The 15503-nt window shown below is 39.2% G+C and overlaps 1 protein-coding gene across 1 annotated transcript; it reads left to right on the forward strand.

Moving 5' to 3' along the window:
* The first annotated feature begins 7 nt into the window (after positions 1-7).
* On the forward strand, positions 8-14597 carry ACAT1 (acetyl-CoA acetyltransferase 1). Its single transcript, XM_060771001.2, has 12 exons — positions 8-138; positions 3654-3701; positions 4777-4894; positions 5415-5510; positions 6149-6249; positions 6877-7020; positions 8799-8949; positions 10571-10666; positions 11063-11176; positions 11719-11783; positions 13024-13181; positions 14265-14597. Exons 1-12 carry the CDS (start codon positions 103-105, stop codon positions 14383-14385), a joined length of 1248 nt encoding a protein of 415 aa, XP_060626984.2. The 5' UTR covers positions 8-102; the 3' UTR covers positions 14386-14597.
* The last annotated feature ends 906 nt before the right edge of the window (positions 14598-15503 follow it).

A 15503-nucleotide genomic window follows, 5' to 3' on the forward strand; every position in this document is an offset into this window, starting at 1 on the left:
TAGAAGGGGTTGAGAGGCGCGGACAACTGCGCATGCGCTCTCCGGGTTGCTTTGATTGTCGAGAGAGGGTCGCATCACTCGCTGCTGCTGCTGAGGCCGAAGATGTTGGGCGGACGGCAAGTGCGGAAGGCGCTTCGGGTGAGAGAGAGGCTCCTTTCCCCGCCTTCCCTGGACCAAGGGAGTCTAGTCAGGGCTTCTGCCCCATCCAAGGGCCCCTCAGGGAATTGAAGGCCTTCTCTATGTCCCTCAGGCCTGCTCTTTCCTAAGCGTTTCCCCAAAGAACCATTTCTCAGGGACTAGGCCAGGCCTAGGACACCTGTTGTGATTAATTGCCTGCAACTCCATTTCTGACTAAGGAAGGCAAGACCTCCAAGTCACCCCTATCATGTCATAACATGTCATGGCATAATTTGGAAAGCTCTGAAGACCATAGAGCAGGCAGAAGTCACCTGCTGACCTACAGGGGCACCGCATGAATGAAGAAATTCTCAATAAGTGGATTTCCCAGTTCCTTCCTCTGAAATATAACCTACAGCACTAGGTGTTTGTTGGTGGGCATGAGAAACAGGGCCTTCTCAGTGCTGGCCTCGGCTGTGGAATCTCTCCTCAGTGACATTAGATCAGCTGCTGACTGGAGCTAATTCTAGGGAACATACTACCCAGATACTAAAGCAGCTCCACTGGCTGCCTATATGTTTCCAGGCCCAATTCAAAGTGCAGGCTATTATGTACAAAGCCCTATACGGTTCAGATCCAGCCTATTTACGGCACCGCATCTCGCCCTATGAACCTGTTCAAACATTAAGATGTGCTGGGGAGGCCTTCCTCATGGTCCCACCTCTGTTACAAGCATGGTTGGTGGGGGCAAGGCCTTCTCAATTGTGGCCCTCTGGCTCTGGAACAACCTTCTGAGGAAGATTAGGCAAACTCCCACACTTTTGACTTTTTGGAAGTAATTAATAACCTGGCTTTTTAAACAGGCCTTTGACGATGGTTAATGCAATATCCAATGGTTGGAGGATTTAAATGGGACTAAGTTTTAATTGGATTTTCACTCTTTTGACCACATTAGTGGTTGAGATATAGCATAACTACTGTTTATTTTTATTTATGAATGTTGGTTGTCTGTGTCAATTTAACATGTTGTTTTATTTCTATATTATTTTGCGTCAATATTTTTGTTGATTTAAGTTAATTTTGTTGTATATCATAATAATGATTGTTTATGGTTTGCACTGTTATTTTGTTGTAAGTCGTCCCGAGTCCCCTTGGGAAGATGGGGCGGGATACAAATAAATTATTATTATTATTATTTGATTTTTTAACAGTCCATGGTATTCCAGCTCCATGTTCCAAATGTTAGTTACCGTAATTGTCCTCCCATCATCTTTCTTCACTGCCCAGTTTTCACAAACATATATAGGAATGGGAAATATGATGACATGGACAATTCAGACTTTAGTATTCAGTGATGAGTGCGCATTCAGAAGAAGATCTACAAGCCACTCTCAACACCTTTGCAGAAGCATACGAGAAGCTCGGCCTGTCATTGAACATTGAAAAAACCAAGGTGCTGTTCCAGCAGACACCAGCCAACCTCTCTCCAATGCCAGTGATACAGCTTAATGTTGTAACATTAGAAAATGTTGATCATTTCCACTACCTTGGCAGCCACCTCTCCACCAAAGTCAACATCGACACCGAAATACAACACCGCCTGAGCTCTGCGACCGCAGCATTTTTCCGAATGAAGCAGAGAGTGTTTGAGGACCGGGACATCCGTAGGGATACCAAGGTGCTTGTTTATAGAGCTATTGTCCTCTCAACCCTGCTATATGCCTGCAAAACGTGGACTGACTACAGACATCACATGCAACTCCTGGAACGATTCCATCAGCGCTGCCTCCGGAAAATCCTGCAAATCTCTTGGGAAGACAGGCGGACAAACGTCAACGTGCTGGAAGAAGCAAAGACCACCAGCATTGAAGCGATGGTCCTCCGCCATCAACTCCGCTGGACGTAGTCCGGATGCCTGACCACCGCCTCCCAAAGCAGTTGCTCTACTCCGAACTCAAGAATGGAAAACGGAATGTTGGTGGACAGGAAAAGAGATTTAAAGATGGGCTCAAAGCCAACCTTAAAAACTCTGGCATAGACACTGAGAACTGGGAAACTCTGGCCCTTGACCACTCCAGCTGGAGGTCAGCTGTGACGAGCAGTGCTGCAGAGTTTGAAGAGGCACGAATGAGGGTGAAAGGGAGAAGCGTGCCAAGAGGAAGGTGCATCAAGCCAACCCCGGCCGAGACCGCCTCCCACCTGGAAACCAATGCCCTCACTGCGGAAGAAGACGCAGAGCAAGAATAGGGATCCATAGTCACATACGGACCCACAAGAATACTGGAAGACAATCCTCCTTGGAAAACGAAGTATCACCTAAAATTCAGTGATATACCTTGACACTTAAATATCTTGTCCAGTTTCATCACAGATGCATTAAAACTAGCAATTTAATCTTTACAAAATCCCACCAGAGGTAGCTAGTCAGTATTAGGTTAATATCGTTATTAGGATCAGCCAAATAGTTAAGATTGATGCTGATCTGTTAAATTGAATTCTTCATCTTTTTCTAGGATGACAGTAGCCAACTTGTTGATGTGTATTGTATTTTGTTAGGTAACCCCCCCCCCCCAATGTTTTAAGTTGTCTTCTTCTCTGCTGAGGAGTTGTCCAAAAGTAGCCTATTTCATGCTAATTTGATACAGTCCAGAATTCTGTCATATCTGAGTTCTGTGCTGTTGTTTTGATGCATCTGCAAAGGTGGTTTAAGTGCTGCTGCTCCCTTCCTTCTCATCTCAGCTGCCTAGCTAAACAATTTGTTGAAGTTGCTGTAAGGGAAGAAACTTGGGATTGTTTGTGCTCTAAATCTTTCCTCTTTTTTAAAATGTGAGATTTAAAAAAATTACTGTTAGGCTTTCATAGTGTGTGTGGTTTTCCTTATCTTGTTCTTGAGGATACACTCTTTTGACATACTGAAGCTCCTTAGTATGTGTTTGTGTGTGTGTGTGTGTGCAAGCCTGAGGTGGAAACTTTTGGCATAGACTTTAAGACATGAAGGTCACTATCAGACAAAGATTGGTGACAGGGTAGGATTTATTGAGCTACTAAGTACTACAATACTGGGGGATAATACAGGGAAGGTGTTCATATGCCTCAGATAATTTACTTGAAAATCAGTGTTCTCATATAGGGTGCTATCTTGGGACTTCTTTTTAGTATGTCGTTGTTCACAGTAGCAAAGGTTATCAGGCAGAGCAAATGTTTGTTAATCTAAACTGCTAAGTGGGGCAAAAGTCATAGGACTAAAAGGTTAAGTAGCATGGATGTATGCCTATTTCTTACTTGACAAATAGTTAAAGTATTATAATTTTTGAGTAATCATGTTGCCTGAAAATTCTTCACAAAAGTAAATCAACAGTTACCTTTTAAAAGCAGTTCACAGCTTCTAGATACATAGAACAGTATTGCTTTTTTGCTTTTTAATTGTTTCAAAAACTTTGTAGTTTGAAATATGTAAAAGGGACAAACAAAGCAAACAGTGGCATGTTGTAATCAGTGGCATCATAACATTCTGAAAATAATCTTTTCCTTTTCAGGCGTTAACATATGTAAGCCGAGGTTATTCATCACAACGTGGCTTAAATGTAAGTGTAAAACATAATATTTTCCGTGATAATGTAACACTTCCAAATCAGGCTATTTATATCACCAACTTTGAATATGCACTTGGCCATACAAAACCACTGGGTGACAGAATATCTTGTGATAGGTTTGCTTCAAGTCAGAAATGACTTGAAGTATACAACAAAACATCTGAGATGTGTTTAGTAAGAGATGAACTAAATGCATTTTTTGTTATTGTATATGTTGTAGTGAAGTTTATCTATTTATCAGTCTTTTCAAGCCACCAGATAATGGAGAAGGAGAAGTATCACATGTCTGATATACTTTTCTCTGACTAAAGAGACTTGTACTATCAGTCAAGGTAAACCAATACTTTGGTTTGATGATGCTGAACTTGCTGACCAAAAGGTCAGCACTTTGAATCTATGGAGCATGGGGAGCTCCCGCTGTTAGCCCCAGCTTTGGCCAACCTAGCAGTTCGAAAACATGCAAATGTGTGTAGATCAATGGGTACAACTCTGGCGGGAATGTAACGGTGCTCCATGCAGTTATGCCGGCCACATGACCGTGGAGGCGTCTAAAGACAATGCTGGCTCTTCGGCTTAGAAATGGAGATGAGCACAACTCCCCAGAGTCAGACGTGATTAGTTTAAATGTCGAGCCCCTGGTGGCGCAGTGGGTTAAACTCCTGTGCCGGTAGGACTGAAGACCGACAGGTTGCATGTTCGAATCTGGGGAGAGGCAGATGAGCTCCTTCTATCAGCTCCAGCTCCTCATACGGGGACATGAGAGAAGCCTCCCACAAGGATGATAAAAACATCAAAAATCATCCAGGCGTCCCCTCGGCAACGTCCTTGCAGACGGCCAATTCTCTCACACCAGAAGCAACTTGCAGTTTCTCAAGTCACTCCTGACACGACTTAAATGTCAAGGGGACACTTTTACCTTTACATTTAAGATACTCTAAAACATTAAAACAAACATAGACTTCAGAGAGTGGAGTCTAAATAGTCCAAATTTAAATTTTGGAATATATTTAATTGTCTTTATAATTATGCCTAACATTGTAATTGTTGCAATGATTTTGTTTATAAGGAAGTAGTCATCGTCAGTGCTGTACGGACACCAATCGGATCTTTCCAGGGATCCCTTTCTTCACATCCAGCAACTAAGCTTGGTTCCACTGCAATTAAAGGAGCCATAGAAAAAGCTGGTAAGTTAACCAGACTGGCTCCATAGTTCATTACTAAACATTTATCCTCCTGTTCAGCCTTGCTTCTTGTTTTCAGAGAGGGATCAAACCATGATGAGCCAGTTGGCATAGTAGGCATTGCATGAATTACCTGTAAAAAGAAAAATCAAGGGAGAGGGTTTGTTTTCCTCTGTTACTTTGCTAAACTAAAGTTGAACTCCAATGGTTCTGTCATCTAGATCGGTGGTTCTCAACCTGTGGGTCCCCAGATGTTTTGGCCTTCAACTCCCAGAAATCCTAACAGCTGGTAAACTGGCTGGGATTTCTGGGAGTTGTAGGCCAAAACACCTGGGGACTCATAGGTTGAGAACCACCGATCTAGATAAACTTTGAAAATGAGCCTCTATGTGGAAATTCCAAGGAGTAATTCTTGTTACTTTTTTCTGTCTATCCAGATTATAATTTTTTCTCTTTCGACTATGTTGCATTGTGAGCATACTATCACTCCATTCTTAGAAATGGCTTTTCCTATTACTATTAGGTATCCCTGCACAAGAAGTCAAAGAAGTGTACATGGGCAATGTTATCCAAGCTGGGCAAGGACAAGCTCCAGCAAGACAAGCAACTCTCGGTGCAGGTATTAAAATGTGTTTAACTATAACTTAGTAGACTGCTTAGTTAGCAAGATTATAACTTAACACATGTAGACAATCTTTTCTGCAACATGTAACTTGTCCAAAGTAAGATTTACTGTTAAATGTTTTAAAAACTGAGCACTATTGCAAAATATAATTTGATATACTATCCGTTACATGGATTGCAGACTAGTAATTTGAATTTGAATTGAGTCTTCTGCACTCAAAACTGGAATAGTTTCTCCATTAATTACTTTCTTCATTCCACTTTCTACATTCTCCATCTGCTGTTAGTGGGTTTATGTATGACAGACTATTCAGCCGATATGGGAGATGTACTGTTTTTTTATGTTGTGAAGCAGAAGTGAATGAATCCAGTGTTTCGCTCTGGCAGGAACAAATTACCTGAGAATTCAAGAGGTTTCTCACCCTTTAGGACCAATTGAACTATCATAGAATACTGTCTGGGGGAGCAAAAAAAAAAAAAAAAAAAAGCATATAGTGTTGGATAATAAGTTAAGATTCTATGGCTTCCGTTCATTTTAATTGATTAAATCAATTTGATTTATACAAATACAATTGGTCAATAATCCCTGTTATTGTTATCTTAATCGTTCTTCTTTATTTTAATTTGGTTCAGGTTTACCAGTTTCTACCCCTTGCACAACCGTCAACAAAGTATGTGCATCTGGAATGAAATCCATTATGATGGCAGCACAGAGTCTGATGTGTGGGAATCAGGTAGGAGAATCTGTATATTAAAAAAAAAAACACTTGTGGATCTGTGAAAATATATTTTTTCAGTATTGTGTAATAATGATGAGCCAGATTTCCTGTGCCTGCATCTTTGAATAACCACTGTTTCAGGGGCTCAGTTGATTTCAATAGAAAATGAGTAAGAAACATTATTTGATGACTATACTCATTAATGCTGCTCTGTATCAGAAAATGGCTTGCCTATATTATATCTAACATATCAAATATAATTTTGTCTCTTAGAAAGTTGCTGAGATTTATTGTTAATTGTCAACTAAACATCAGAATTGCATAACAAATAGTAGAAACTTTAATTAATTTAATTTTAAAATTGCTTTTATCATTTATTGGCATTGAATGAATGCCTGTTATGAAGCCGCCCTGAGTACCCCACCAGGGGTGAGAAGGACGAGATACAAATATGTGAAATAAATAAATAAATAAATAAATAATAACTTCATGACTACAGACCACTTTGTCTTTATGTACTTTTAAGATGCAGAAAGAATGGAGAACATGATTAAAATCTTGAGTGTTTTATTTTTTAGTCTTTTACATTTCTTTGTCATAAGGAATAATGTTTCCTGCATTACTTAAACTCTGTCTGGACAGGACGTGATGGTGGCCGGAGGAATGGAGAGCATGTCCAATGTGCCCTACACAATGGTCAGAGGAGCAACACCATATGGAGGAGTTAGGCTTGAAGATCTTATTGTAAAAGATGGCTTGACAGATGTTTACAACAAAATCCACATGGTAAATATACCTTTTAATGTCTTAGATTCATATTTCATTGTTTTGAAATTGTAGGTAACTGTTGTTTATGGTACTATATAGCACTAATTTTTGAATAAAGGAACATATTAAATTCAATTGACAAATACTCTATCTCTGCTAAAATTGAGCATAGTGCTTTGAGTAGAATTACTATTCACACAGAGCAGTGAGTTGCTATGAAAATGTTAAGATTTTGAAAGTGTTTCTTTTCCTGCCTGGTAATAGAACTTCAAAGAGGTATAATAACATAACTCCTATTATCCTCAGTGTTTTTAGTTCTGTGGAGAGTCTTATGACTTTTCCAAGCTCTGATTACTAATGTGATTTGCCTCGTGTCCTGTTGTTGTAATAGCAAAAATTCATTATTCCTAGCCATTAATAAGAAATAAAGAAAATACTTACTGTACATTATGGGTAGGTTAACAACACATATGGGAGACCTGACAACATGGCAGTTACTTTAAACACCAGCTATTTTTTGTTATGGTTTTCATGATAAAGAGGCTATTTGCACACCTTTTTAATCACAAACCTATGGAGTTTAAGAGCAGGTCGTGGTGTTCTGGGCATCATTCCCACATTCATTGCACTTTCACAGATGCTAACACCCAATTTTGCAGATTTCATAATAAATTCAACTCTGTATTTCCTCTTAAGTCATATATATGTAATCCATGGATATGCAGAGCATTTTGTAGTCTCTGCAGAATGTATAAGAGAGGACAAAGTGTGGATGAACTGAGGATGAACTGCATCTCCACATAAACCTAATTAGTACCATCAGTGGTGAGACATGCTAGGATTTGCAAATGAACAACTTCTGGAGGGGCAGGTTTTTTCCATGCCTGACTATAATCCCTAAGTCGAGATTGGTTATCTGTAGTTGATGTGGGAAGGAAACTTGAAAACATAGTGTGTTGGATTCTATTTTTTTGGCTTTTGAGTTAGCTCATTTCTGTGAGCAAAAATGTGGATGAATTGTTTTGTCAGCTGGAAGCTGCATTTACTGCTGGGAGACACTAAAGAAAAAGCACTTAAACTGCTACACAGGCTAGAATCCTGTTGGGGTATCATATCAACATAACATAGCTTTCCTGTTTAGATAGGCCTTTAGTGAGGGAAACTAAGCTGGAGTGATAAGAAACACCATAATGTTTATGGACTGGAACAAAGTGCAGTATGATCTGACATGATGCCACAAGAATGTGAATATATATTGTTGTTATTTTAAATTCTTATTTTATGATGTTTTATCCTTATTATTGATGTATTTGGATTGTCGTTTACTGATTTTAATATGTTGTAAGCCACTTTGTGTCCTGTGAGGGAGAAAAGCGGGGTATAAATAAAGATTTCTCCTCCTCCTCCTCTTCCTCCTCTTTCTCCTCTTTCTCCTCTTCCTCCTCTTCCTCCTCTTCTTCTTCCACTAGTACTTTAGTAATTTGACAGAGAGGTGATGCAGGCATAGGAGCAAATGCCTCGAAGCTTTATTCTGTTTTTGAAATGCGTGGCTTCAATGTGTGTGTCTGTATGTCATTGAAGCCAAGAAGCTATGGGGAAATCACGTGCTACAAGACAGGTTATTAACATGGTGGCCTGATATCAGTAGCTTTCTCCCTGTGACTGCCACCCTTTTCATCTTTTCTGCTGCCTCCTTTGGCATCCAGTGGCTGAACGATAAGAATACCTGCTGTATTCTTTAAAAGGCACCCCATACTGTTCTTCTTTGATTTCCTACTTTGTCTTTCTAAATTCAGGGTAACTGTGCAGAGAATACAGCTAAGAAATTTTCTATATCACGGGAAGATCAAGATGCTTTTGCTATCAACTCTTATACAAGAAGCAAAAAAGCCTGGGATTCTGGTGTTTTTGCAAATGAAATTGTACCTGTTACGATTTCTCAGAAAGGTAATATGATGTCATATATATAGTTATATAATAATTTTATATCTTATGAGTTGTGACAAGCTGGAAGTGAAAAAAGGAGAAGCCTTTGTTTTGTCTGTATTTGTGTGTCTCATTGTATGTGACTGTAAGGCATTGAATGTTTGCCTATGTCCGCTGTAAATGTTGTAATCTGCTCTGAGTTCCCTAGGGGAGAAGGGTGGAATATAGATAAAGTGTGGTGTTGTTGTTTTTGTTTTGTTGTTATTGTATTAGTATTATTATATGTACTCATGAGTAAAAATTGATGTAAAATTGAAATAGATTTTAGGAGCTGGAGTTAAGACTGGGCTCCCTCACCCCTCTTGGTTTAATAGTGGCATTCCACTAATGCTTCCACAGCATTTGAATCCTATGGAAGAAGATTTTCTTATGATGAAGCCACTGTTTTGTTTTAAATTCCCCTCTCAAGTTAATGGACAATAGAATGTGGAACCAATTTGAACTGAATTTATTATTTTTTAAAATTGTTGTCTATGCCTTTTAAAAAAGCATGATTACGCTAATAACAGAGGTGTTTTTTCAAAGATCAAAGTATGACAGAAATGACTCTCACAAGCTTCTGAAAGCTCTGTGGCATTATATTATGGTATAGGTATGCTGGATTAGATTCAATTATGAAGTATGCTAAAACATTTGAATCCCTGTATGAATCCGCCCATATCTTGAGACCTTCTGGGGAGGCCCTTCTTGCTGCCTCATCGCTATTGAAGGGTACATTTGATGGGAAAACAAGAGAGATCTTGTGTTGTCGAAGACTTTCATGGCCAGAATCACTGGGTTGCTGTGAGTTTTCTGCTCTGTATGGCCATGTTCCAAAGCATTCTCTCCTGATGTTTTGCCCACATCTATGGCAGGCATCCTCAGAGGTTGTGAGGTCTGTTAGAAACTAGGCAAGTGGGGTTTATATATCTGTGAAATGTCCAGGGTGGGAGAAAGAACTCTTGTCTGTTTGAGGCAGGTGTGAATGTTTCAGTTGGCCAGCTTGGTTAGCATTGAATGGCCTTGCAGCTTCAAGTCCTGGCTGCTTCCTGCCTGAGGGAAACCTTTGTTCTGCCTCCCACAGACAAGAGTCCTTTCTCCCACCCTGGATATTCCACAGATATATAAACCCCACTTGCCTAGTTTCCAACAGACCTCACAACCTCTGAAGATGCCTGCCATAGATGTAGGAGAAATGTCAGGAGAAAATACTTTTGGAACTTGACCATACAGCCCAGAAAACTCACAGCAACCCACAAGAGAACTTTCTCAATGGTTGCTTCCAGCCTCTGGAACTCCCTTCCTATAAAGGTTAGACTAGAATCATGTTTATGTCCTAGTGCAGACCTCTGAAGAACTTTTTGTTTTTGCAGGCTTTTGAAAGCTGATTCCTCAAGGGAAAAGTGTTTTTTATGTGCTGTGCTTTGATTATAACTGGGTTTTTTTAGTAGTCTGTTATTAAATGCTGTTTTATTGATTAATTATAGTAACTTTTGTACACTGTAATTTTTTAGCTATATCTCCCCTTACTTTTACAAATCACTTTGAATCCCAGATTGCAATCATGGTTATGATATTAACATAACATCAACAATTGTTTTAGGGAAACCGGACATAGAGGTTAAAGAAGATGAAGAGTATAAGCGTGTTGACTTTTCCAAAGTTCCAAAGCTGAAGGCAGTTTTTCAAAAAGAAAATGGTAAGTTTTGAAACTGATTTATAATGTTCTCTTAGTTTGATTAAAGTATATTATTTTTAGTAAATGAATGTAAGCATTTACTGTTCTGACACAGGAATTTTTTGTAAGCAACTAGTTTTTACATTATAATTGAACTGCTTCCTGGAACTGGACAGACAAGGTCCAAAACCATTAAAAATGGGATATTAGTATTTCATATTCTGATTGTTGCCTCTTACAGTGATCCTATCTTCTTTTATCTGTTGATGTCATGCAAAAAAACCAAAACCTGCAGATGTGTTCTTTTGGGATAGTGCCAACTGTATTGACTTGCTGTGCCTTGTCTGATCAGTTTGAATAAAGATAGTGCCTGGATGGAATGAATAAGGCTGCAACATATTCTCCTGTCTTTTTCAGGAACAGTAACTGCGGCCAATGCCAGTACATTGAATGATGGAGCAGCTGCTTTGGTTCTGATGACTTCAGAAGCAGCCAAGAGACTGAATGTTAAGCCATTGGCTAGAATAGTAGGTAGGTTGATTGCCTTTCTGTTTAATTTTTGGGGGGTGGGGAGAGAACTTGTACAGCCCTGACCAAAAACAATAGCAATCTGATTTGGTTTTGTCTTTTATTTGTGAGTTAGGATGAAAGACCTGCCTTTGGATCAAAAGAGGCTATCAGTTTTTCCTCCTAAACAGTCAACTGTCTCTTAAACATTGGGTACACTGGGCCCTTGGTATCTTCTGGGACTTGGTTCCAATATTCTCTCATGGATATCTAAATCCATGGATGCTCAAATCCCATTGCATACAATGGTATTGTAAAATGAAATATAAAATTGCAAGATTAAGATTTGCTGTTTGTTTGTTTTTTAAATAAATATTTGCAAACAGTGGGTGGTTGAATCCATAGAATCTATGTATATAGTGGGCCGGCTATACTTTAAATATTTTCAAAGGAAGGATTTCAGAAGCTGCAAACTTTTAGTTCAGTTGCTGATGTAGGGAAAAAACCCATAGAGCTTCTTACATTGCTTACATAATGATTTTTAATTCACACCAATGTTTACACAGCTTTTGCAGATGCTGCTGTTGATCCCATTGATTTCCCAATTGCACCAGCACATGCTATTCCCAAGGTAGGAACTCAAATTGTACTGTTCTCCTACTTTCCAGTAGAAAATCTTTCTTAAAGCAGACCTTGTACTATTTGACATTTGTCATAATTGATCAAAATTGCATTTCAAATGCATCTGTGAAGCAAAGGAAAATAGAAAACAATACCCTTATTTCATTGCATAATAGCCTTGTTTTTCTTTTTTCCCCCTTCAAAAAAAAAAAAAAAAGAGGTGTGTGTGTGACTATTATGTGGTGAAAAAAGAAGGGGGGCCTATTAGCTGGTAGTCTCCTCTTCCCTTACGCGTTGATGAGTGAGACCTATGTCTTCTCCTTCGGCTGTCGGAAGATGAAGGATACTATATAGGCCTCCCTTGCCAGTAGGCAAGAGCTGCAGGGCCTGAGACCTCCTAGCTTTCCCTGGCAGTCAAGTAGATGAGTGGAGGCTCACCCACCAATGCACCTGCTGGACAGAACTACAAGACCCATACACCTGCCCCTCAGAGCTATAGGGTCTGCTCCAAGGGGCAGGGCATGCAACTATTAGGTGAAGAATTTTAAAAGAACAAAACTGGGACTCCCAGAAGGGGTGTGCATTATGAAATGGTGACCATGATGAGATGAAATACAGTATTTCAGTAAAATCAGAATGTGTTGTGTGACCTCAGATCGTTACAGACTTATGATGCTTACTTAGGCGATCTCTCGTAGCCCAAGGATGATGGTCCTCCAAGTGTAGTGTCTTGCCGTTGGGTCCGTAGGTGGCTGTGGAGCCCTATTATTGATCCGCATGTTCTCCTGCAGTGAGAACATTAGTTTCCAAGTGGAAGGCGGTCCCGGTTAGGGTTGGCTTCACACACCTTCCTCTTGGCACATTTCTCCCTTTTGCTCTCCATTTGTGCCTACTTATGACCTTAATGCGAAGGTATCCCAGGATCTTGACAAAATTTGTTCTGAGAAGGTTTACCTTTGTCTTTTTCTCAGGCTGAAAGAGTGTCTTGCTCAAGGAGTCCCAGTGGATTTTCATGGATAACTGGCCATAACAGCCAAGATAACAAGGAAGAGTCTTACTGTGTTAACATTGAAACTTATTAGTTGCACTGGCATTGAGTCCTTTTCTAAGATCAATTTAAACTTTCATGTCCTGAATGACTTTTGACCAGTTTACTTGAAAGACTTCAACTGCTATAAACCTTCAAACTTTCTTCACCGAACCTATTCTGATGAAGATGAAATGAACAGTATGTTTCCTTTCTCTTTCAGATACTTAGTCAAACAGGACTCAAAAAGGAAGATATTAGTATGTGGGAAATCAATGAAGCATTCAGCGTTGTCGTCCTAGCCAACATGAAAATGCTGGATGTTGATCCACAGAAGGTGAATATTAATGGAGGAGCAGTGTCCTTGGGACATCCAATTGGGTAAGTGATTTTTTTCTGTATAATAAGGAAAATCTCTACTGTGGGCAGTATGGGTCTCCTTTAAGAGAAGAAAGTGGGGTGAGGATGACAGTCATATTTTATAGTTTTGAGGACAGCAGTTCAAGAAGACAACAATGCTCGTTCTCTTCCATTCAATTCATTTCAATTCCTTGCAGAAATATCTGAAATAAAACTATATTTTTATATATATATATATATATATATATATATATATATATATATATAATTTTTAAAGTACCATGCGCAGAATTCACAAATATTTTCTCATATTTAAAAAAATTGATTTATCCTAAGCTTGTCAGATATTTTTAGGTTAATCATTTTTGAAGTGACAATAAGGGATTATAAGAATCAGGAACATTCCAACAGATAGCACTAAGAACTCAACCACCTGTTTATTATTGGGTAATTTGCAAGCCAGGATGGAGTAACTGAAGAGTAATAAAAGAAGCACAAGCTCTGTAGTTTGAGTGAATTGGTGAGAGTGAGCAGAACATTTGGAGAGAGTGGGCAGAGTGTTTGGAGAGAGAGCAGAATGGTGAGTTGCTGAGTCAGAGCCTTGGAGGTGTTGCTGCCAGTGTTGAACTTCTGGAGTTAGAGATACAGAAAGACTCAAGGATCAATGAAGATCAGAGATAAAGTGCTACAAGCTATGGTGAAGGTGTGAACTCACTGGGCGTCAGTACAATACCATACAAAACTGTATAAAATCCCACATTATCTGCTTTGAACTGGGTTATATAGCAGTGTGGACTCAGATAACCCAGTTCAAAGCAGATATTGTGGGTTATTTGCCTTGATATTCTGGGTTATATAGCTGTGTGGAAGGGCCCTATGAAGCGTAATGAAGCCTATTTATCGATCGAATTTGGGGGGGGGGGGTGGTCTCATAATTCTGAAAGAGAGAGATAGCTAAGATGTTAGTATCCTAAGCCATATTTAGTTGAGCTGGATGCTGTCGCTCACAAAGCTAACTCTTTCAGTCAAAATAAAAAAGTAAGCTTGTGTGATATCAAACTTAAAGTGAATTGATATTGATGTGTGTGTCTTTTTCTATTTTAGGATGTCTGGAGCAAGAATTGTTGTTCACATGGCTCATGCATTGAAACAAGGAGAGCATGGCCTTGCTGGAATTTGCAATGGTGGAGGAGGAGCATCTGCAATTCTGATCCAAAAGCTGTAGCCAAAAGCATCAAGCCTTAAGACTCAAACTATCCAGTGGCTGTTAGTTATCTGTGGAATTGCTGCACAAATCCCTAGACTCGGTCTATCATTTAAAAGAAACAAAATGTTTTTTAATGTAGCATGCTTCCTTACAAGTGTTTTTTTACCATAAGGACTATAAACCATGTTCGGAAATTTAACAATCAGAGACAATAAAGACTGTATACATCATGCCTGACCACTATAGACAAATTTTGTCATACGGTGTAGCATTGTGAGCACATTGCTTATTGATTAAGTGAAGGGTAGGATGCAAGCTTCTTAGAGCCACTGTTATATTAGAATCCATTTGATTGATGCATCAGTTGGGGCCAATATTAAATTATAGGTTGCCTTCTTAGCATAAGAACTTGTTTTCAGTATCTAGATTGAAAGGAGGTCTAAACCCTGGTTATCATTATCTATCTTCATTTTTAACAGCTCTTTCTAGTGAGTTTGCATTCTAGTATGATAGAGGGAAATATGCCCGTCCACATTCATTCATTGTATCGCCTTTAATTTTTAAGTTGCCCTAAATTAATTCCTCAAACTGTGCTCCTCCAGATGTTTTGGACTTTAGCTCCCATAATTCCCAACAGCTGGTAAATTGGCTTGGATTTCTGGGAACTGAAGTCCAAAACACCTGGAGGAGCAAAGTTTGAGAAACACTGCCCTAAATCATGTGGTGTTGGTAGCAAGCAGCCTATAAAGTCTGAGCTTTATAAACATGTGCAATCCCACCTGTCAATATAGATCCTGTATATCTCATTATCTTCCACTTTTAAGGATTATCATTTTATTCACACTTAGTTTTGTTCTTTAGTTACCACTCCATAAAAACAACTGCTCTTCCTCTTTAGCAGGTTTTGTCAAAAGGCATTATGTCCAAATGACATCTAGCTTGACAACAGCCCCACTATTGTGTTCAGTATATTTAAATAGGCTAAATTAAGAGCTGAGTGAAACATGAATGTCCCCCTCCCCCACTCCAGTTTCAGTAACAGTTTTTAAAAAATCACACCACACGACGCTAGCAGACTGCTACTGATGTGTATATTTTAAAAGTTAAATAGAACAAAAATAAACGGTCCATTCAAA

Source organism: Anolis sagrei, chromosome 3, assembly GCF_037176765.1.
Source record: "Anolis sagrei isolate rAnoSag1 chromosome 3, rAnoSag1.mat, whole genome shotgun sequence".
Classification (NCBI taxonomy): Eukaryota; Metazoa; Chordata; class Lepidosauria; order Squamata; family Dactyloidae; genus Anolis; species Anolis sagrei.